This window comes from Halichoerus grypus, chromosome 15 (assembly GCF_964656455.1).
Source record: "Halichoerus grypus chromosome 15, mHalGry1.hap1.1, whole genome shotgun sequence".
Classification (NCBI taxonomy): domain Eukaryota; kingdom Metazoa; phylum Chordata; class Mammalia; order Carnivora; family Phocidae; genus Halichoerus; species Halichoerus grypus.
Window position 1 is genome coordinate 29,664,628 of NC_135726.1, and position 24,505 is coordinate 29,689,132.

At 36.7% G+C, this 24,505-nt stretch overlaps 1 protein-coding gene across 12 annotated transcripts in view; it reads right to left on the minus strand.

The window, feature by feature from the left end:
• Positions 1-2,431: 2,431 nt before the first annotated feature.
• Positions 2,432-24,505, minus strand: part of CHD9 (chromodomain helicase DNA binding protein 9) — a 217,931-nt gene continuing 195,857 nt past the window's right edge. For 8 of the 12 annotated variants that reach the window (XM_078062741.1, XM_078062744.1, XM_078062743.1 and 5 more), the window contains 8 exons: positions 24,150-24,313; positions 23,004-23,276; positions 22,087-22,255; positions 15,838-15,977; positions 15,323-15,544; positions 11,804-11,932; positions 9,789-9,893; positions 2,432-7,178 (listed from right to left, as the gene is read on the minus strand). In XM_078062741.1, coding sequence (XP_077918867.1) covers positions 6,306-7,178; positions 9,789-9,893; positions 11,804-11,932; positions 15,323-15,544; positions 15,838-15,977; positions 22,087-22,255; positions 23,004-23,276; positions 24,150-24,313 — 2,075 coding nt within the window. In that variant the 3' untranslated portion in view covers positions 2,432-6,305. The remainder of the gene's footprint in view (positions 7,179-9,788; positions 9,894-11,803; positions 11,933-15,322; positions 15,545-15,837; positions 15,978-22,086; positions 22,256-23,003; positions 23,277-24,149; positions 24,314-24,505) is intronic. The other 4 variants (XM_078062746.1, XM_036081675.2, XM_078062747.1 and 1 more) reach the window with 3 other exon arrangements.

Here is a 24,505-nt window from a genome sequence, read left to right on the forward strand (position 1 = left end):
TAACGACTGAGCCACCCAGGCGCCCCAATTTTCTCTACTTTCCATTTCATTAATCAGGCTCAAATCTTAATTTCCTGACTTCTTGCTTTGGGTTTAATTCGATCTTTTTCTAGTTTCTTAAAGAAGAAAGTTACATTGATTTGAGGCTTTTTCTTCTTAATGTAGATGTTTACACATAAATTTCTTTTTTGCACTGCCTTGGCTACATCTCATGTTTTGGCATGTTGTGTATTTGCTTTCATTCATCGCAAATTATTTTCTAACTTCGAGATTGAGATTTCTAGGACTCATTGGTTATTTATGAGTGTGTTGTTTAATTTCCACATATTTGTGAATATCCATGCTTTGTAACTGATTTCAAATTTCATTCCATTGTGTAACCATACTTAGTATGGTTAAAATCTGAGACTTGTTTCATGGTCTATCCTGGAGAATGGTCTTGGGTGCCTTAGAATAATTTTTTTTTGCTATTATCTGGTGGTGTGTTCAACAAATGCTTCTTAGGTCCAGTTGGTTTATAGTGTTGTTTGGGCTTCTGTTTTCTTGTTGACCATTTGCCTACTTGTTGTATCCATTACTGAAAGTTAGATATTGAAGTCTCCAAGCATTATCATTGATTTGTATATTTTTCCTTTCAATTTTGTTAGTTTTTGCTGCATGTATTTTGTGGCTCTGTTGTTAGGTGCCTATGTAAGTGTCATATTTTCCTGATAGAATGACTCTTATAACATTAAAAAATGTTCTCATTAATTTCTAGCAACATTTGTTTGTTTTAAAGTTAATCTTTTATTAGTATAGCCACTCCAGTTTTCTTATGTTTACTGTTTACATGATATATCATAGATACATCATGCATATTTATGATAGATATGATCTAAATTCATATATATCTAAATAATTCACATATACATACATGAATTATTTAATTATGATCAATGAAGGCATGTCAAATCAGTGGAGACATTATATACAAAATAATGCTGGGATACTGCATAATTATTAAAAAAATTCAAATTAGGATTCTTATCTTATACCATATGTATGTTACCAAAATAAATTCTAAGTCAACAAAGGCACTAAATATTAAAAAAAAGTAAACATGTATAGAATTTGGGGGTGAAAAGATTTTTCTGTGGAAAAACATCAGAAACTTAAATGTGAAAAAATGGAATATCAAAATGACCACATAAAAATGTAAAACTTGCGCATTAAAAAAAAGCAAAATTCACAGGCAAATTGGGAAAAATATTTACCTCTTATATAACAGATATTGCACAGAGAACATGAACAGTTAATACACAGAATACAAATGGCCTTAGGAAGAGATATGAAAGAGTTTATATTACTAATAGTCAAAGAAATGTAAACTAAAACAAGAATCTATTTTTTTGTCTATCAAATTGACAAAGATTAAAAAATATTCTAATGCCCGGGGGTGCAAAAGAGACACAGGGAAGGAAGTAGTTTTATGCTCTGCTGTTGGGGTAGAAAACAGTACAATCCAACTGGTCTTAAAATCCAAACGTAACTATCTCATGCCTAGGTATTTATTTTAATGAAAAAAATCCCAAGTGTATGAAGAGACTTAACTACAAACATATCATTGTTTAGCCCAAAACTGAAAAATATCTAAGTGTTCAGTAATTGGGCATTAAATAAATTATGTTGCGTCTATATAGTGGAATGAGAAAGTCCTTAAAAATGCTGTGGAAGATTCTTTAATGACATGGGAAAATTATCATGATATAATAAGTGAAAGAAGTTACAAAATGGTATGTACAGTATAACTCCATTCTTATCAAAATAATACATAATATGTATATGCGAAGAAAAATGACCCAAATCTCTGAGCATTCAACATTATGGGGGTTTTGGTTTTCTTTATGCTTCCCCAACTCCTCCTCCTCAAACCCCCCGCCTCCCAGTTTTCTAGAATATGTATGTCTTATTTTTTAGTAAGAAAAAGGAAGAATAATTTAAAAATTCATCAAGATGGTACGTTTGCCTATTTGGCAAAGATTACTTCAAAAGACAATACACAGTATTGGTAAGATTTTGGGGTGAGCATGCACAAAATGCTGCTGGGGTAGTATAAATTGCTACTCATGGCCTTGTTGTAAACTTGGCAACACAAATCAAAATCCTTAAAAACAGAGGAAGTCGTTTCACTTCTACGGATTAAGGAAGTCCTCGGGATGGATGCAAAAGATACGTATTTGAAACTCAAATGTCCATTTTTAAGTACATGGTTAAATAAACTACATCTGTATGAGACAATACTATGTATTAAACATCACGACGCAGGGTACTTATTGATGTAGGTCAGTATATTAAGGGCAGAACAGTAAATATTATGTCCCACATAATACTGCTTTAATATGAAAATGTAGAAGTTTCCTAGGGCTACCATAACAAATTATCACAAACGGTGTGGCTTAAAACAACAGAAATTTATTCTCCCACAATTCAGGCCAGAAGTCCAAAATCTAGGTGTTGGCCAGGTTGCTTCCTTCTGGAGGCTCTGAAGGAGAATCTGTTCCATGCTGCTCTCTTAGCTTCTGGTGGTTGCTGACCTTCCTTCCTGTTCCTCGGGGGCATCTATGTCACTCCAATCTCTGCTTGTTGGCTCATGACTTTCTTCCCTTTGTCTGTGTGTCCTCTCCTCTTCTTATCAGGAACCAGTCATTGGATTTAGGGCCCACCCTCACCTAGTATAACTGCGTCTTAACTAATTACATCTGCCAGGACCCTATTTCCAAATGTCAAATTCTGAGGTTCTGGGTTGACATAAATTTGTGGACGACACGATTCAACCCACTACATGTATATAACATACATATAAAAACATTGGGTATCTATATGAACAGGATTTATCTCAGGGTGGGTTTATGATGATTTAAGTATTTTTATTCTTTGTGCTTTTCTGCATTTTAAAATAAACAGCTTATGTACTGGAGTTGTATTTACGTAGAGATTAAATTCTAAATTTGTTGTAGAAGATGAACATTACTCGTAGTCAAAAATCACTCTCCCTCCTATAGCTCTCAACACACAGAACCCATCGTTTTGTACATAGTGTATCTTCTCTCAGAAACATCTAACATAGCCAAATCTTCCTCTAGCACTGGTATAGATACTGTTCCTCTGGGTGAGCACTAGACAAAGTAGTTGGCTCGTGTTTACATGCTACATTGTACAAAAAAGAAAAAAAAAAAGGTTTTCTAAGCACGAAAGTATAGGTAAATGGGTTCCAAGGTAAATGAGTGTATGTCGAGACTCTTCTGTTCTACTTTTCTATTTAGGGGAAAACTAAATTTCTTTCATGTTTACAGAAACACTAAAAACAATAGTGATGAATTAGGAAAGACTCTTAAGACCAAGGGGAAAAATAATTACAGATATCCAAAATGTACTCCTTTACGAGGTGAGGTACATCTCTGAGTCTTTCTGGACATTTTTAAGGTTCAGGGGAAGAAAACTTAAGGATATAATGATATTGTGGATGTAATTATAGCCAACTTCTCTCTTTTAAAAATTCTTCCAAGGTATACTTTCCTTTTAGAGATTCAGGACTAGGGTTTCTTTCACAACTGGATTAAGATAAATTACAGATAAAAGTCAATTAAAAAAAGGAGTATTGTCATGTACAGACGCTGACATCATGGGTAGTCAAAGAATATGTTTAATAAAAAATAATTAAACTTCCATTTGCTCTATAGAACATCATAGAAAGTAATTTAATAAATTACAAATGACTTTTTTAAGACGTTTGCTCAACTACAGAAAGCAAATTCGGACTACACAAAACACAACTGGTAAATATTGCAAATGTCCAAAAGAAAAATTGGACTAAGACTTGAATCATGAAACCTGAAACAAGGGCTATAAATACAAGGCAATAACAGCTATAATTCTTTTAGTAACTACCAACACATACTTGGATATCCTTTCAACTGCAACTTTAGTATTATGTAATTCTACTGATTTTTTTTTCCTTATAACCCTTAACTTTACACAACCATATTTGCATTTTTTTTTAAGCTGACAGCTGGACAACTTTTCCCCAATCAATACTAAATAGAAGTGTCTTGAAACCCAAGAGAAAGTTTAACGTTATAGTATTAGCCTTAATGCTTTGAAAACTGCAATTGCCTTATTACATAGAAAGAGAATCACTAAGATGTTAACCAAATTCATCTGATCATAATTAGGAAAATACTTTATCTCATAAATTTGATATAAATTAGATTTTTAGTGACAAGATCTAGGGCTTCCCCCCCCCCTTTTTTTTAATTGGGGAAAGAAAGGAATGAAGATTATGTGGGTAGAACTAGTGGGAGAGAGGGAAATATGGATGGTGTTGAAATACCCCACCGGCAAACTAAGTTAACTGTGTTTGAAAAACTTTGGCTATCTCATAGGTGTATTCTAGTTCAACAAAAGTGCAATACTGCCAAGGGAAGATACTAAATATGTAATATATCATTTTCATGATGAAGAATTACTACCCACTTCTCCTGGATGGGCATTATAGTGACTATTGCTAAGACATTGCATAAAGAACTATCAATTCAAAGTACTATTTTGGGAAAAATACAAAAATCAATACAATCTCGATGGAACATATATGATTTTGTAAATACACGTAACACTGTCTCTCTAATGAGGGATTAGTTATCTTACATACAGAAACATAATTTACTGGTAAAGATCTGGGAGAATCCAATATAATTGGATTCATGACAAAACAACGGAGTTCTATCAAAACGTACTGAAAGTTATTTTTTCCTGTGGGAGAGAAGTGGGGTACTTTTCCCCCCTAAATTTAGCCCCTCGCAAATTTTATCACTGATTTATTCAAGTACCAGAAAAATGCTAACATCTTTCTCTCCTTAGGATGTAAATGGTATTTTATGTCCAATTCAGTTCTAATTGTTTTAAATGTACATGACAGGGATCCTGGACCTCTCCATCTTGTCAGAATTAATAGCAGCTTTAGCAGGAGAAACTGTATCACAAATCAAATATCAGACAAATTTTACATGATAAAGGGTTCTAAGAAATTGATCAGAAGCCTTGGGCTTCGTTTTTGTGGTTTACAGGTATAACTTGTATATATTTTTTTGAGATCATTCAAAGTGCATATTCAAAATGGGCCAACTCAGTATATTTAATATAAACTGATAACCCAACACTGATTCTGGGCAACATTTAGTCTGCTTATACCTAGAAACTAAAAAAAAAAAAAAAAAAAAAAAAAGAATTTAGACTATTCTGCATATTACTTTATCACTATGATCTGTTAATGTTGGAATATTTCCATGACATAAAACACAAATAGAAATCTACACAAATAAAGCAAACAAACGATTTCTTTTACATGAAGTATGCTGTGTGGAAAGTTCTTCTCAGTGGTATTTCATGAGTTTGCCTTTTCTGAACCCTGGAAACAGACATTACTCATCAGAGACATAATGATTTCTTATAGGAGGCCAAACTTTGAAAAAGTAAAACTAAGTATGTCTAGAGGGTGCCAAAGTCCCATGACACAGGATTCTTTTATGACTTAATTTTACTGATATCAGAGTTAAGCTCAGCAAAAAGCAAGTCATATTTCTTGCCAGATTAACATGATATATAGGATGTGTTTAAAAAACCCCTGAAAACAAGTATAGAATTAGAAACGAATGTAAACTTCCTAAACTAACTCAGCTGAGGTAACAGGTAGCCAGTTAAATTGGCTGATTGGGAAACTTATTTCTTCTTTAAAACACACTTGTACCTGAATTGGAAACGTCAGCAGTGCATCACGACACTAGAGCATTTTCATGTAATTAAAGCAATGGATGGTGATGTAGATTCTACAGCTTTCATGACATTCATTAGCTGCCCAAATTATTGCTGAGTTTTGATCTGTAAATTATAGGTGTCAAGGAGGCTGTAAAACTATATTCAAATTAAATCAGTAATATGCATAAAGTATTCTGTGTTCACTGCAAATATATTAAATATACAACTCTTATTGAGCATAATTTTCATAAAATTAACCCCCAACAAAATTATAATGCCTTTTTGTTGTAATTTTACACCTTTATGTATTTGATAGTACATACGAGTTCAGAAACTTATGGATCTTAAGAAATATTACATGCAAAACGTCTCTGAAAGCAGTTTGCACTTCTAAACAAATAACTGAAATGTTCGGTCAGTAAGTTATTGATGCACTCAACACTGGGGTATTTACAATTCATAATTAAAGAAAAAAAAATCCAAAATCAGTTCATAATTTAAGTGCAGTCTGGGAGTCAGTCTTCGTTACTAGAATCTGAATCCTCGGACGACGATGACGTACTGTCAGATCCAGATGAAGCATCGGCTTTCTCTGAACCCTCATCTGTGCTGTTCTCATTGAGAGGACTTGCTTCAGTTCCCCCTTTGTCTTCCTGATCTCTAACTCTGGAATCTTCCTCCTTTACTTCCTGGGACTTAGACGAGCCTAAGTCACTGTTTTTGTTTTTCTGTACGTCAAAAGTATTGGACTGGGACAAAGTTGGCATATGGAGATTAAGGCCTGGAGTGAGCAGCATCCCTGGATAGAGTATATTAGAGAGCAGTAGTGGGTTAAGAGCTAATGGGCTGGCAGCTGCAGCTGTACTTAATGCAGCAGTGGAGGACGTGGAAGGAGAACTCGACACGGAGTTTTCTCCCCCGTTCTCTGAATTTTGACTCTCTGTCCTTTCTTTTTTTCCTTCTAGCTCCTTCGAGTCATTTCCCTTTTTCTCTTCGGTTGCAGATTCGGTAGGCTTTGTCAGGAGTCCTCCCATGCCCAGCAGATTTGGTAGGCCAGTCATTCCTGACAGCAGCATGGGGAACATGGCGGCCACGTTTTTAGCTTCTCCTCCAGAAGAAAGGCCAGCAGGCATTCCCATCAGCCCTGCGGTTACTTGCAGGGACTGCAAGTTTTGTAGGTTTTGTTGTAAGGCCTGAAGGGTCGTGAGATCCACACCTGGAAGTAATCCGTTGGCTAACAAAGGACTGCCTGACACGCTGGTGGCACTTGCCGCCGCCGCTGCGGCCTTGGCAATTCCACTTTTAGGCCGTCGCCCCCGCCTGCTGACTTCCTCTCTCACAACAGGACCAGTGAGAATACGCTCATACATACTCTCTGGAAGAAATCCCTGAAAAAAAAAAAATCAGCAACAATAGCTACATTAGAATAAAATCAATAGCTATCACATTAAAATCGGTAATTATTCATAAACTGAGTCTGTGTTGCTAGAACATAGTCAAGTATGAAAGAGAGAGCCTCATTCCATATTATAAGTAGTGGTGGGAAAGAGTTCGTCCACTGCTCATTTTTTCAGAGGGTAAGAAAGCAGGAAGGGGCCTCTAGCTTTCCTCCACACTGTGAGGCACACGTTTGTAGAAGAGTTCTAGAAAACAGGAGGTCCAAAGACACTTTCTCATAAGGGTTACTTCCACACCCTTACATGTTTCGCACCATCAATTACTCTAAAAGACGAAAGGAGTGCCCCTCTTCCAAGCTAGAAGAACGATAAGGAAAGGACAGAGAAAGTCAGTGAGAGGTTACGATTACAATGAGATGCTTCATGTGAACCTCTGTCACTTTGGGAATAAGGGAGGGAGATGGAGCCATGCTGAAAAAGATATTCAAGTGATTCTCCCGTGACTTTCTGGGCTCAGAACTCCTAAAGGTGGTAGGAGTGTAGAACCTCTAGACCAGCACTGTCCAACAGAAATATAATGTAAGCCACATATGTAATTTTAAATTTTCTAGCAGCTGCATTAAAAAAGGTAAAATAGAAACAGGTGACATCAACTTTAGTAATACAGTCTAACATAATTTAACCAAAATATTACCATTTTAATATGTAATCTATGAAAATAAAGATATTTTTTAATTTTTTTCCAAACTTAGTCTTCAAAATCCCAAACCAGAGTGGGGGGGTGGGCAAAATGGGTGAAGGGGAGTGGGAGACACAGGCTCCAGTTATGGAATGAATAAGTCACGGGAATAATTTTTATAATTAATTAATTAATTAATTGGGGGGGAGGGGCAGGGGGAGAGGGCGAATCCTAAGCAGGCTCCACACCCAGTGCGGAGCCTGAAGCGGGGCTTGATCTCATGACCTGGCATCATGACCTGACCCAAAATCGAGAGCTGGACGCCTAACTGACTGAGCCACTCGGGGCCCAAGTCACGGGAGTAAAAAGCAGAGCGCAGGGGATACATACAGTCAGTGATGCTGTCACAGGGCTGTGCGGTGACAGGTGGCGGCGGCACCGTGCTGAGCACAGCGTAAGTACACACCTGTCCAATCACTACGCAGTACGCCCGACACTAATGTGACGCTGTGTGTCAGCCGTACTCAAGTGCGCAACAGCCACGTGCGCCTCGTGGCCGCCAGCTGTGACCGCTCCAGACAGCAGCTGCAATACCTTTTTTTTTTTTTAAAGTAGGCTCCACGCCCAACGTGGGGCTTGAACTCACGACCCTGAGGTTAGGAGTCACATCATCTACCGACTGAGCCAGCCAGGCGCCCCTAGACGGCAGTTTCAAAGACTCTCATGGTACTATTTTACAATTTTGTTTTGAATTGATCAGCTTACTTGTTTTCTTTACAAAAGCATTAGGATTCACTCCAGAAAACAAGACAACAAAGAAATACAAGGGAAAAAAAATCATCCATAATTTTACCATTCGGAGAGAACCACTGCTAACATTTTAGAATGTGTATTTCATTTTTCCCTTATGCATATACACAGATTCTACAATTCTCCCCACTTCCGTTTCTAAAATAAATAGAATCATAATGAACACAGTTTTATAGCCTGCCCTTTTCATTTGGACACTTGTAGAAATAATAGCTATTTTTTATTCAGCATTTACCACGTGATCATGCTTTGCTTTTCCGAGAGCTTAATTACTACTCCATTTAACATACTGTGACCTTTTCCTCCCTTGTCTTTAGATGTTCTTCTAAGATACAATTTTTGCACAGTTGCACAGTTTTCCAATATATGGATGGACCATTAATATATTCCCAATTTTTTACTACGGTACTATGATGAATATCCTTATATATTTCTTTCCCCACATCTTTGGTTAATCTTTGTGGCCTTGCTCAAATAGTTATCTTAGAGGTTAAAATAAAAACAGATCAGTATATATTGATTCTGCATTCTAACTCAGCAAACATCTGAGAAATTTGTAACGTGTACTGCAAAATAAAAACTGTGAACTCAACACTGGCACCTGTTCACACAATATTGTTAATTCTTGACTTAAAATTTCATCTCTGCTACAGTTAAATGGCAGCTAATTTCCTTTTTAATTTGGTATAGTTGACACCCAATGTTATATTAGTTCCAGGTGTACAACTTAGTGATCTGACAGGCTTACACGTTATGCTGCACTCGCCACAAGCGTAGCGTCCATCTGCCCCGCTACATCGCTGGTCGGCATCACTGCCTATGTTCCTTATGCTCTGCCTTGTACTCCCATGACGGATTCATTCTATAACTGGAAGCCTGTACCTCCCTTTCCCCCTTCATCCATTTTGCCCCTCTCCCCACCCACCTCCCCTCTGGCAACCATCAGTTTATTCTCCATATTTATAGATCTGAGTCTGCTTTTTGTTTGTTTTGGTTTTGGTTTTAGATTCCACTTACGAGTGGAATCATATGGTAGTTGTCTTTCTAAGTCTGACTAAATGGCATCTAATTTTTAAGATGATATGTACGTTAGTATTTATGAAATTACTCACAGACTGCTTAACAACATCTCCCCATTCAGGAGCTACTCCATATTCTGAATTTTCTTTCAGGAATCTACATAAATCTTTCAAAGGGGGAGCAAATGCACCTCCAACCTGTAAATGAAAAAGATTGTTAGACACTTAAAAACACTATTAAATATGAAGACATTTCTTGCTTTTATTCTGTGCTATACAGAGTTTAAGACACATGTGTTTCTTGAATTACCTTTGATGATCTCTACTATATTAAAAAGGACTACCACAAGCCAAAAGCACTGCTAATATACCATACAGATACGTGGTAATGTAAATTTTAAATGCTTTAAAAAGTGACTAAAATAGTAAAATGAATAACTACCATTTACTGTGTACTTGCTACGCTGGATAGGCAATATAGCCTAGTTAAGAGCATTTACCCTCTGGACTCAGACTTACCAGCTATTTGAACGGGGCAAATCAGTAAATCTCTTTGAGCCTCAATTTTCTGATCTATACAAAGGGGATTACAATAACACTTCCCTCATAGGGTTTTATGAGGATAAAAATGAAACAATTCAAGTGCCTTAGCACAGCGTCTGGTGCATAACAAATAATAAGCTCTTATTATTATATGCCAAGTATCATGCTTAGGACTTTAAGTATGTAAACTTACTTTAGTTCTCACTATATCCTTTGAGACAGTATTATTTCCGTTTTTCAAATGAAGGAATTAAACCTCAGAGAAGTTATAGAAGTTGCCTAAAGCTAGCTAGGAAGCGTTAGGGCCAGCTTTAAAACTCAGGTCTCAACAAACTCATGCTCTTACCTATTATGTAAATTAAAACCCTGAAGTAGAAAAATATATACATCTTTTGAATGTGAACAGTGATATAACCAACTAATCACAATGTGAAAAAATTTAAAAACTACATATAATAATTAGTAGGAAATTAAAACAAAATATTTTGAAACTTAAATGATTTGGATCTACCACCTTAATGTTCCTTTGGAGTCTAAAGATAATTCCTCTTTCCATACCTCTCTAAATATATACAATCTCTTGATAGAATACAGACAGGATTTTAATATGGTTATGCTACCTGTAAGTTATAGGTATTTATAGTTATAATACCTATAGGTATGCTTTTCTAGTATTTTCTATAGTCTTTACTTAGTCTCTGTGGTTTCTGTTTGCCTTCTCCTTTTTGTTACCCCCTTTATTAAGCTCCAATTTAAACGAGGTGAAGGAGACATCTACCAATCCATAAACAGAAACAATTTGGGGAAATAAATGTTGAGCCACATTTGGTTTAGAAACAGAATTTGGAAAAACCGGACTCTTACCATTCATCAGTCAAAAAAGCTGTAAGATAAACACAGCAGTGCCCTTATTCTATAAGGTACCTTTGTTTAAGACATTTTATTTTCATCTGTCAGAAAATTATGTTAATAGGCTGATTTAAAGGAACAAGATACTTTATAGCCATCTGATCGGAAATTATAGCGATAAAAATGTAAATCTATGACGGCCTGATGAGAACGGTGGCTCTCTCATCAGTTTCTCACCCTCTGCAGCATGAGCATTCTGGATGGGCGTTGTGAGGGACTGTCCTATGTACGGTAGAATGTTTAGCAGCATCCTGGCCTCTACCTGCTAGATGCCAACAGCATCCTTCCCCTGCCTGCCACCTCCCCAAAACCTACCTCCCTACCTCCCAAGCTGGGGCTACCAAAAATGTCTCCAGACATTGCCAAATGTCCCTGCAAGACAAAATTGCCCCGTGCTGAGAACTGTTGCTTTGGATGTAGGGCCCTCGTGCAGTGTCACACTGCTTACACGCTGATGTGTCAAGTGACTTATTTATTCCATGGCTTAGCCAAAGGTGTGGGAATTGAAATTAGATTGCATAAAATTATAGTCCATGTCTTTTCCCACAAATCTGCCAGTTTTAACCCATTTCCAGGTCTGTTAGAAAACATGGCATAATGAAGCAGTATTCTAAAGATCTCCTAAATATAACGATTAACAATAAATATATACATACCTTCCTGGCATTTCTTCTGTTAATTAGCTGAACACGTTCTTCTCCAGTAAGACTATTAACATCGAGTTTATTAGGGTTTCTGCAACGATGCCTTTTTTGTTTGGGCCTCCCTTCATGGAGCTGCATTCTCTAAAACATATAACCAAAGAAACAGCTTTAAAATCTTTACTTGTGCAAACAGTACAAAAGAGCTGATCCAAGTAATTTAATTCTATAATACTGAAGATACATATATATAATACTATTATATATTGAAGATACATATATCTTATATATTTTACCTTAAGTTTATATATATATCATATATATACATAAATAATATTAAAGAATTTACCCTTTCGTTACATTTTAAAATTACTTTAAATATTTTTATATTTAATACAGTTGACCCTTGAACAACATGGGGATCAGGGGTGCTGCCGTGCATACTCGAAAATCCACATATAACTCTTGATTCCCCCAAAACTTAACTGGCAATAGCCTACTGTTGACCAGAAGCCTTTCTGATAATATAAACAGTTGATTAACACATATTTAGCATGTTATATTTATATCATATCCTGTACTCTTATAACAAAGTAGGCTCAAGAAAAGAAAATGTTATTAAGAAAATCATAATGAAGAGAAAACACGTTTTCAGTACTGTACTGGAAAAAATCCACGTATAAGTGGACCCACACAGTTCAAACTCAAGTGTTGTTCAAGGGTCAACTATCTAATAAAAATATTAAATATGACTTTAAGAAATATTATATACATCTTTTCCTCAAATCATATATTTAAACAAATACTCAAGGCCATCATATGAACAAAACACTATCATTCTGTGTGCATTCCGGCTCCTGAGATGAGATTCTCCCTTAAGCTCTGACAGATCACGTGTTCCTAGCGTTGTCTGAAGGAGTCACTGATAATGCTGGAGCAGCCTCCTCTGAACTGTACAGTTCTTTACTTTTTCTCCGGATAAATTTCATCTGAAGCATCAGATTTTCTTCTGTGCTGACAGAACCTACGTTTGTGCCAGCTGTGCCTTTCCTCTTCTCTTCGTCTCACCAACAGTCTCTCTTCTCTCTCCTCAAGTAGTCGTCACGATATTAAAAGGTATTATTCTTGCATTTTACGAATGGGAACCAAGGCTTGGAGAGGTTACCTTCCTTAAGGTCATGCAACCAGCAAGTGGTAGTATCTGGCAATGAAACTCTTTCCATCAAACTATACTGCTTCCCTCTACGATTTAACAAAGCAGGGCTTGAGGTTTGTAGCTATTTCGGGCCAATGCTCAAACTCTTCAGCATGGCAGACCCACCCTTTCACAGCCTGGACCTAAATTCACCTCTTCTAACCAGTTACTATGACTCCACTCATTCCCTCACATACCCTACAATATCAAACTGGCCGCTGTTTTATGAACATGCCTTCAAGTCCTATCCTTTTTAACTCTTCATACTTGTTTTACAGAGCTTAGCCTAGCCTCCCCTTGTGTTAACCTGGTCAAATGTCTACTTATTCTTTATCATCCACCGGTCATATATGTCATCTCTATTTTCTTTCCATATTTCCCCAGATACTTGGCCTAGGCAGAGTTGTTCATTATTCTTTTATCTGTTTCCATGGCACTCTACACATACCCCTGTTATTATAGATCTATATCATGGTATAATTATTTAGCTAGAGAGATATCCCAATAGAGTGTGAGAGCTAAGAAATCAGTAACGTGAAATATCCTTCAGAAACCAAAACTAATTATTATCTCATATTATCACGACAAATGCTGTTTTAAAAAAAGTATCCTTCAGAAATCAAACTATTATCTTGTATTCTTTATCACAACAAATGCGGTTTTAAAATCTTAATATTATATAATGTTACCTAAAAATTATGATAAAAAGTTAATATTTGTGGTGAAAATGATGAATGGCTTGTAAGTTTAAAAAATTAATAAAGATTCCTTTGCAGTGATGAGAAAAAGACAGGAGAATCCCTTACAGACTACAGTGGAACTGCCACAAGGGCAAGAACTTTATATTGTTCATGGTTTTATCCTCCATCCCTTAAAAGAGGACTAGCACACAGTAGTTACTCAATAAGAATCTATTGACTAAATAAATGTTATTTTTTTTTTTTTTTTTTTTAATAAATGTTATTTTCTAACATGTTAAGTTACAGGGTTAAACTAATGATTCTCATTATTGTTAGAATTGCAGTATTCGTTCTATGCTTACCCATCATATTTAGTGAAAACCCCTCCCCTCATAATTATAAAAGCTTTATTTGGTTTAAAAATCAAAAGTAATTAAAGTTTATTTGAGTATTAGTGGCATCCTTAGAGAAGACTAGGGATATGAAAGGCATCTGAAAGCCAAGCCCAAGGCAGTCTGTTAGACTACCAGGTTATTTCCTGGTGTCAGTAATAGTGATGTAAAATTCTAGAAGAAGTACACATTACAGACACAAAGACCACTGTAGGGACTGGAGTGTGGAGATTTTGTGGTTCCTTTTTGTAAAAAAAGTAACAAGGTACTTTTTTTCTGTTAATAAAATAACAACTTTACCTTTATATAGTAGTTTTCAGTCTTCAAAAGACTTTCAGTTTTTAATCATTGGCTCAGCAAATATTTACAGGGACCTAGATACTGTTCTATGGATCAGGAATTAGGTACTAAGTCCTGGGATACAAAGGTGAATAGGATACAGTCCTTCAGAAGCTCACAGAACACTAGACAGCTTCACTGGGTTCTCCATTCGAATGAAGGCAGGTACAACAGGCCTGCCACCTTCACTGTGTGGGGGATCTGATGCAAATTTGGTATATCAGCATCCGATAGTAAAGTATTGCAAAATGAAATAACAGATTTCTGTGAGTAAGAAAGCCATATGCCTATAAGATAGTGAGCACAAGGTATCTCAGGAGATAAAAAATGCAAATGAACTTTAACAGTTCTCACTCGAGATTAGTGTAAACTCAATGTGTGTCTGCAGACCACGACAGCTGTACTGTGATGGCTCGAAGAAAAGCTTATGAGTAGTAGTTTGGGCACTAGATTTAAGACTGTGTGCCCTGGACTATTTACTTCAAATTTCAGTGTTTTAATTTATCTAGAAAATAGTTAAAATGATGCCATTCTGATAAAGATGTCAGGAGTGTTAAATGAGATAACATATGTTAAGTGCTAAGTGTAAGGCCCAGCACACAGCTAAGTCTCAATAAATGTTTAATATGATCATTAGTATTTTAAAGTAAACTCCCTGAGGAAACTTTATACCTTTACAACCTTCACTGGGTCGAACATAGTACTCCGTATATTGGAGGTGATTTTTATTATTAAATGCAGAATAGAAAAATGGAAATGGCACTGTGTTGTATCGTGGGAAAAATGGTCATTACTTTTTTCTGCTCATTTTCCTTACTCTTGGACAGAACACGTATTTACATAAGTGGGTAAAAATGTATGCTTCTTGATTATGGATTTGAAAAACCACAGAAATAAAATATATCAAGATTTGTAAGGCATCACCTACAGGAATAAAAGCTCCTAAATCTTCCACATAACCTGGGTGCTCCTTAAGCCATTTTTCCAAATCCTTTCTCTTCGGCGCATCATCGCCTGCAAGTCTTGTCCCATCTTTGAGGTTAATAACTGGAACTGGACTTTCTGTATCAGGAATTCCTTGAGGTTGAGTATAGGACAGTGCTGGATTTATCCCTGTAGAAATCTGTGAGGTGGTTAAGCCTAAAGTAACCTGTAGAAAAACAACCAAGTGAAAGTTTTATTTCTATGCTTTATCATTCGATTTTTGGTCCAGTGAAGCAAATCTTTTTGAAGAGGAAAAAAGTTGTTTAAAATTCTGCTAAATTTTTCAAATTTAAAATTTTCATGAATCTTGGTCAGTGCTGGATTCCTCTGAGATATAATCCAGAAGTACAATCTAATTTCCTAATTAATATTTTTACTCTATAAGACATTCGCAAAACAGCAATATATATAGTTACTAGGACTGAATTTTGGACTCAAGGATCAGTAGTTTTTACTTACATGGTTAGGTGGTTTATTTCTGTTAAAAAAGAGGATGTCAACACCTTCTACATTCTTCCTCCTTCCCCGCCTTTTTTTGACTATAGGCTGGTTGTCTAATCTAACTCCATTGGCACCAAGGGTTGACTGAATGGAAGTACCTAATCAAATAAAAACATGCAAAATGGTGATCAAAATCTAGATCTTAAGCAAATTAAAAGTAGTCATTTTTCTAAATATATGAAAGTGTTCTTAATTGTACATATTCTAAATCCAGCAATTTTTGGGCTAAAACACCCCCATTCCTCATTTAAAAACTTGGAGAACTATAAGCAACTTTTTGACTTGTCTCTTCAAGTTATTTACCCTGATATTCACACATCTTATCTTTCCCTTTTAGAGGAAGAAGCATGTCTTTCTCATATACAAGACAAATCCTTCCTTTTTCTTTGAATCCATTAATTCCTACCTTTTCTGAAAGCTTGTTTTTTCAACTATCTTTACTTCCTTGTGCCAAAGTATCTTATTCTAGAGTCTTCTCCTCAACTTAAAAACATGGCCTAACTCAAACAAAAAATAAGCCTCTTTCAGCCTTTTTATAACTTTCAAAACTTTTGAAAGGTTGGTCTTTGTTGTGTTCCTCCTTCTTTACGACCAACGCATTCCTCAATGTCCTATAGTCTGGTCCCGTGCCAGCCTTCTTAAGGTATTTTAGGATCAGCACTAACTTTTTAGTTGCCAAGTCAAACTGACCTTTATCATTCCTCATTTCAGTAGACTCTCAATAAAAATGTGTGTAAGAGGTATGAATGAAACAGTTCCATGCACTCAGCCATTTTTTCCAATGAATAAATATTTATCAAATAGCTTATACGTAGTTATGAGGTATTATGATGGTTCAAAGATGAGTTAAATGCAGTTCCTGTCCTCAAAAAGTACATAATCCAGAACTCTCTTGTTAAAAGAAAATATTGGGGTGCCTGGGTGGCACAGTTGGTTAAGCTGTGACTCTGTGGTTTCTGGTCGGGTCGTGATCTCAGGGTGGTGAGACTGGGCCCCATGTCGGACTCTGTGCTCAGCGTGGAGTCTGCTTAAGACAATCTCTCCCTCTCCCTCTGCCCCTCCCCACCGCTGTGTCTCTCTCTCTCTCTCTCCCTAAAATAAATAAATCTTAAGAAAAAAGAAAATATTATTAAGGATGAGTTTTTTTTTTTTTTAAATAGTTCACAGCTTATAGTGAGAAATGCAATCATTCAAGGAGAATTTTTAGAGCAAGTCCAGTGTATACCTGAATAAGGAGTTGCCCTTTGGCTGGTCATGTAACCTTATGGAGGCCACTTATATTCACCACATCTCAGTTTCAAAATGGTACCTTAATTCATATGGTAAGGAATAGCTAGTTACAATGATTAAAAACCATGTTTGCATATAAAAGCACAATAGGAATGTGACATAACTTCTTAATTTTTATTTATTTTTGTCGTTAAAAAATTGTTTTATTATTAACATATAATGTATTATTTGTTTCAGGGGTACAATTCTGTGATTCATCAGTCTTCCACAACACACAGCGCTCACCACAACACATACCCTCCATCCCCCAGGCACCCCATCCCCCCACCCCCCTCCCCTCCAGCAACCCTCAGTTTGTTTCCTGAGATTAAGAGTCTCTTATGGTTTGTCTGCCTCTCTGGTTTCATCTTGTTTCATTTTTTTCCTCCCTTCCCCTATGATCCTCTGCCTAGGAATGTGACATAACTTTATAAAAAAAGAAAAGCTTTCATTATCTACAAAGTGAATTTCATTATAACCAGATTAACAATATATTATAAATATGATTTGAAAGTACTTTCACTGTAGTACATTTTAGCTATAATAATAAACCAACTTTCCCAAAGTATCATTTTTTAGAAGTACCATTCTATTTTATAAGAAGTTCTCATGGTTTCTTATTCTAGTATGAATGAAATGGCTTACATCAGCCCCCTTCCCCAACCCTAATCCCTGTCCCAGCTCAGTTTTCATGTTGTCTATAATCTGGATTCACCTTTTCTAAGCAGGCTCTGCTTTCATACAAATCTCTCTCCAGTAGGAATTTACACACTAGCTAGATCAGTCTTATCACAAAGTCTACTATCAAGTCTCTGCTCCATGCTGTTCCCTGCCCCTTTCCCCCTTCCCACGGATGTCACTTTCCAGAAAGACCATTATCTGATCTTCCTCTTACAGATCCTGTTCAATTCTACCTCTTCCAGAGGACTTTGCCTAAGTTTCTAGACAGTAGTGACTTCCCTCTTCTCCAGTATTTTTAAACTATAATGTGCTGTGTAGCAAAACATATTATCTTGTTTTTTTAATGACTTGTCTAATATTTTAACATGTAGGCCTTGGTCTACCAAGCAACTGAAAGGCAGACAGTGTCTTACATTACTTTTTACTTTCCCTTTACTGCTGCTATTCCAATGTTATATAAAAAAGTACTTAATATAATTATCTCTGGAAAAACAACTGTATACACACCAAAGTGTACATTTATAAACATACCCTATTTGGCCTTTCATAAACATAATTCTATTTAGCCAGTTAGATACTATCGTGATGTCTGTCTTTCTTTCTTTTCTTTTTTTTTTTTTTAAAGATTTTATTTATTCATTTGACAGAGAGACAGCGAGAGAGGGAACACAAGCATGGGGAGTGGGAGAGGGAGAAGCAGGCTTCCCACTGAGCAGGGAGCCCCATGTGGGGCTCAATCCCAGGACCCTGGGATCATGACCTGAGCTGAGGGCAGATGCTTAACGACTGAGCCACCCAGGTGCCCCTTTCTTTTTCCTTCTTAAAAAAAAACCCAGCTACCAGGCACCTGCGTGGCTCAGTCAGTTAAGTGTCTGACTCTTGGTTTTGGCTCAGGTCATGATCCCAGGGTCCTGGGATCGAGCCCCGCGTCAGGCTCCCTGCTCAGCGGGGAGTCTGCTTCTCCCTCTCCCCACCCCTTCGTGCTCTTTCTCGCTCTCTCTCTCAAATAAATTCTTAAAAAAACAAAAAACAAACAACCCAGCTACCTTGACTTATTTCTGAGTGATTTTTAGAAACATTACTGACTTATTATTTTTTAAAGATTATATTTATTTATTTGACAGAGAGAGACACAGCAAGAGAGGGAACACAAGCAGGGGGACAGGGAGAGGGAGAAGCAGGCTTCCCGCTGAGCAGGGAGCCGGATGTGGGGCTTGATCCCAGGACCCCGGGATCATGACCTGAGCTGAAGGCAGACGCTTAACGACTGAGCCACCCAGGCGCCCCCATTACTGATTTATTTTAAGCTAGAATCCAAAATGGAAAATTTAACCTATCTATTCTATAAAGCTTGTATTGCATTTATCTTAGATGTAATTATAACAATATTAAAAATAGCTTCTTTTGGGGTGCTTGGGTGGCTCAGTCGTTAAGCATCTGCCTTCGGCTCAGGTCAGGATCCCAGGGTGCTGGGATCGAGCCCCACATGGGCCTCCCTGCTCAGCGGGAGGCCTGCTTCTCCCTCTCCCACTCCCCCTGCTTGTGTTCTCTCTTGCTTTCTGTCTCTCTGTGTCAAATAAATAGATAAATCAAAATCTTAAAAGAAAAAAATAAGAAAAAGAAACATGAAAAAAAAAGTTTCTTTTTGCTGAATGCCTACTAGGTGCCATACACTGAGCTAGGTTTAACCAATGTTTTCTTAAATCATCAAAAACAAAACAACAAAAACATAGAGGTATTATTAAGCCTATTTTATAAATGAGATCAGAAACATTAAGTTACTGGCCCAATGTCACAGCCAGTAAATGACAAAATTCAACCCCAGGTTGTTTGGCAGCTCTATTATCATCCTCTGTTCACTATTCTAGGTAGTTTCTGGAATGGGTTCTTTAGTTTTGTCCTACTGTAATTTATGCTATTTTACTATTCCCTTCATTAATTAAATTACATCACAACTTGTATCTTTACTTGAAACTTTCAGATAAAATTCAGAGGGTACCCACATAAACGTAAAAAGGGCTTAGGCTTTGGGATATTAATAACTATAATAATAGCATTTATTCAGTATCTAATTCTAAATCCTGTGAGGTTTTAGATTTTAACATCGGTTAAATTTTAACATCGGTTTAGCATCTAGTTAAGTGCCACGCTCCATAGTAGCCGCTCTACATATATTACTTAACCCACCCAGCAGTGCCACCTCTCTCCTCCCCCAACCGCTTGTTTCACAGACAAGAAAGGAGGCAAAAACTTGTTAAGAGTTGTGTTGGAGGACGAATCTAGATTTCATGTTTGCAATAATTAAGATGGATGAGCTATAATGCTTAGATAATAACTCTATCTGGTTAACGTTTAAGGCTTTTAGCTATTTTGTATTACTGCGGATTGTGTTACAATTACTGCTTATACTATTAAAGATAATATTATTTACCCAAGAGTTACTTAACGGTGAAGGCTATAGAACCTTCAGCTGCAACAGCAATAAAATGTTCAAATGACAGAAGTGTCAATCCCATTTTATAATGGAGTTCTCAGAGCACAAGCAGTGGTATTTCTTATTTTTTAAAAATTTTATTTACATTCAATTCATTAACATATAGTGTATTAGTTTCAGAGGCAGAGTTCAGTGATTATCAGTTGCATATAATACCCAGTGCTCATTACATTACATGCCCTCCTTAATGCCCATCCCCCATTTACCCCATCCTACACTCTTCCCTTTTTTGTTCTAAGATTTTATTTATTTATTTGAGAGAGAGAGAGAGAGTGCTCAAGCATATGAGCAGGGAGAGAGGGAGAGGCAGGCTCCCCGCTGAGCAGGGAGCCTGATGTGGGACTCGATCCCAGAGATCATGACCTGAGCCCAAGGCAGATGCTTAACCAACTGAACCACCCAGACGTGCCCCCTCCCATTTTCTTATAAAAAAACCAGAGCTCCCTAAATACAATACTGTCAATGAAAAGCACGGTTTGGGGAAGTTATACTTCAGTGACAGAAGCATGGCTGATTCATATTTGAACTGCAAAGCTACACGTCTGAAAGTCCAGTAACTGGAGAATTACAATGAATGGTTAATGAATCTGTAAAAGACCAAAGTAATGCTGATGATACTAATTTATAATTTAATTGTGATTTATAATTAAAAAGGCACAGTAGCAGCAATTGGGAATAACTACCAATTTAACACTTATAATAAAGCATTATGTTCCCCAATCCTAGGAATTCCACACACCGTGCATATGCACAACAGGAGTTCTGAAATGTTTCTAAATACTGCATGGCAACCAGATTTAGTAGAATACTGAAACAGATTCCTTAGCCTTATGTAAATGGAAGGTATAATGGAAATTCAAGTCATTAATCAGCTTTAATCAACAACTTGCGCTTTTTAAAGATTCAGCTGATCCTGAGTAAAATTCTAAACTTTCGATATTACAGTTTATAAAAGGGACACAAATTAAAGCACATGAGACCAAGATCAACAGAACAGGCTTCTTATCGATTCCTCAATGCCCATGGAGCACACAACTCATGGCTCCAATTTGGTATTTAATAAATACTGCTGATTCAAAGTGTCAAAATGTTAGAAGAGATACAGTCCCAAAAGGAGGAGATATGATCGTTGCTTTCAAAATGTTAAGATTATCATGTAGACATGCGAATAGGCTGAATCTGCGATGCCTTTAAAGACAGAATTTCAATCATTAAGAAAAACCAACTGCAGGTAAAATTTGCTTCCAAATAAGAAGAATTTTGTGATAATCAGAGCTGCCCAGTAATAAAAAGGGCTGTTTTAGGTCAGAACAATCTTTCCCTGCAAATATTCTATGAGAATGAAGGATTATCTTTCAGGGATTAGTTATTACAATTCCTGGATCCTAGAGATGACTGAACTACACTATCTCTAAAGTCTTTCTAGAACTTCTCATTTTAACTTCCTCTACTAATCACCACTAATTTGTGATTTGGGTGTCTGCCTTTACATTCACAATCTGCTTTCATGTTGATACGCTGTTTGAACTTGTATCTGCATAAAACCACTTGACAGAATATTTCCACCCAGATATTTAGGACCCTAAAACAAAATTGCACCCTGCTTTAAAATGTCACTTTAAAAGCCCCAACAGGTATTTATTAAGATCTAAAGATCTAAAATTATATTATATATATATATATGAACAGGAATAAGTAAAAGAGAATTTGGGAATGACAGCAGGAGCATTTCATGCCAAGGCAGTTCCCACTGCCATAGTCACCTGACACTGGCATGGATTTGGGGAAACTGGCGAGGCTGGTCTCTGATGCACTCTGCAGCTCCCGGAGCCGAGCCAGGTACTGCTGCTGCCCCAGAGCGCCGTCTTCACTGTCGAACGGTCTTTTCTGAGCAAGCCCTTGCTTCTGAAATGTCAACTTCAAACCACCTTCCTGTTAACAAACACCATTGTCAAGAAAGGAAAAATTAAAAAACTCATTTCAGTTATTAGGAGAATTTTTTTACTTAGAAAAAGTGAAGTAAAAACCCTGAAACATTAATCAAGTTCTCTGCTTATTCTGAAATCAACTAATGAAAAAAAAAAAAAAAAATCAACCCATTTATATAATGAATATTAAGTTTTCTTTCTTAAAAGAAAAAAATCCAGGTACTATATACACTTTTCTGAGCAAAACAAAGCTTTTTGTGTAACTACTACATTGTAACATTATTAGCTTCGGACATACATCTCTAAGTACATTATTCAAATGACATTTCAGAGGACGTTACCTATGTATTAGACATGGAGTAATCCATTTAGCTTCAAAAATCATACTGAAAAATGAAATGTTACTGATAACAGGGCATGCTAAATGTTTAAAAGAGGAAGTGCACGGACATACCATTTAAATATTATATAAAAGAACCAAAACAATTAGAATTTGTCAGACTGTTTAAGAAAAGCATTCTTGATCGGCAGAAGGACTATTTTCAGAAGTATAGGTAGAGAAACATATTAAATGATGATCCTTCTAGTAGGATATTCAAGTTTAATAACCTGGATATCAAAAAGAAAACAATCCAAATACCAGAAAACAAGTATGTGAAGGAAGTAAGAGTGAGGGCAGGCAGCCACTTGCAGAAAAAGCATGCTGCACACGTAATCGCAATCGGGTCCTAGGGCAATAAAAATAAACATACGTCTTTGATTTTCACTGTAAACTCCTTTTCTCGTACATGCTTCTTCACCTTTGACATCTGTGTTGACTGATCGTGTTCTTCTTTAACGCCGGCCCCTGGGGGAGTGGGTACACTGGGTTCACTATATTCTGTGGCTGCACCAGGACTGTCCAGCAGTTTTGTGGTATAGAAAGAAGCCACTGTGTTGGCATCATAACTTCTTCTAGCTGAAGGCCACTTCCCTTTCAGCACTGTTTGACAAATACTGTCCAGCCGGTTGATCATCACGCGGTCCTGGAAGAGCATGCCACATCAAAGTGTGATTTTAACAACCAGGCCAGACCTTTGGAGATGAAATGGCTCAGGGCCTTGATGGATTTAACCCCGGTACAACATATGTGTATTTGGTATGTATACCTATTCGCACACCCATATCATAATTCTGTAAGAATTCATGTACAAATTTCCACTGGAGTTCAAAAAAATTTATGATATAGTCTTTTGTTATTTTTATAATTACACAGGTAATACAGGTTTCTTTGTAAAAAAGGTAGTTCTCGTCTAGCCACATACAGAAAGAAGGATTGTATTAATCCAATCTGAACTTCTACCACTGAAAGCATATGTACCTAAGTGAACTTTTTTCTTTTTTTTTTTAAGATTTTATTTATTTATTTGACAGAGAGAGACACAGCGAGAGGGAACACAAGCAGGAGGAGTGAGAGAGGGAGAAGCAGGCTTCCCACTGAGCAGGGAGACCGATGCGGGGCTCGATCCCAGGACCCTGGGACCATGACCTGAGCCAAAGGCAGACGCTCAACGACTGAGCCACCCAGGCGCCGCAGTGAACTTTTTTTTTCTAAGTCACCAATGACTAAGGTAAATTTCTCCAAGGAGACTCAGCTCAAAGCACCTATTTCATAACCTGTACGTGAACCTAAGCATTATCTCTCATTCTAAACATTCTAAGGTTAGGTTGAGAAACATACATATTCAAGTACACCTATTTACTTGATAATAGCAGCTGATACTTTTGAGGCTAACACCAAAATGCCGCCCTATGTTTTATGGTGACCTGTTTTTCCATATGAGAAGAGTATCTACCATTAGAGCAACAAGAAAAATACTCAAAAAATGATCTGTTCCTGCAGGACATTATTCATTTACCTTTGGCCAATATGAAGCTGCTAGCATGTATCCACCTTGTAAGATGTAAGAGGACTCTGGCGTCCCATTGTTCATCTGGAAACTATCCTGGGTCTCGTCCTGGGTAGTGCTCAGTGACGCAACACTTTCTTCATCATAGGCTTTCACGTGAGGGGTACCTTCTGCTAAGAACAATTATAACTGTTTCAAAAAAAAACTGCATAAAACAAGTTTATATATAGTTTTCAAAGCTTATATAATTATTCAGATATATTTAAAAAGGAAAAAGTTAGAAGTAAAAACAAATGGTAAAAAAAAAAAAAAGGAAAAAATTCACCTAGAATAAAGTCTTCGTTGTTTAAAAAATTAGCACAAGA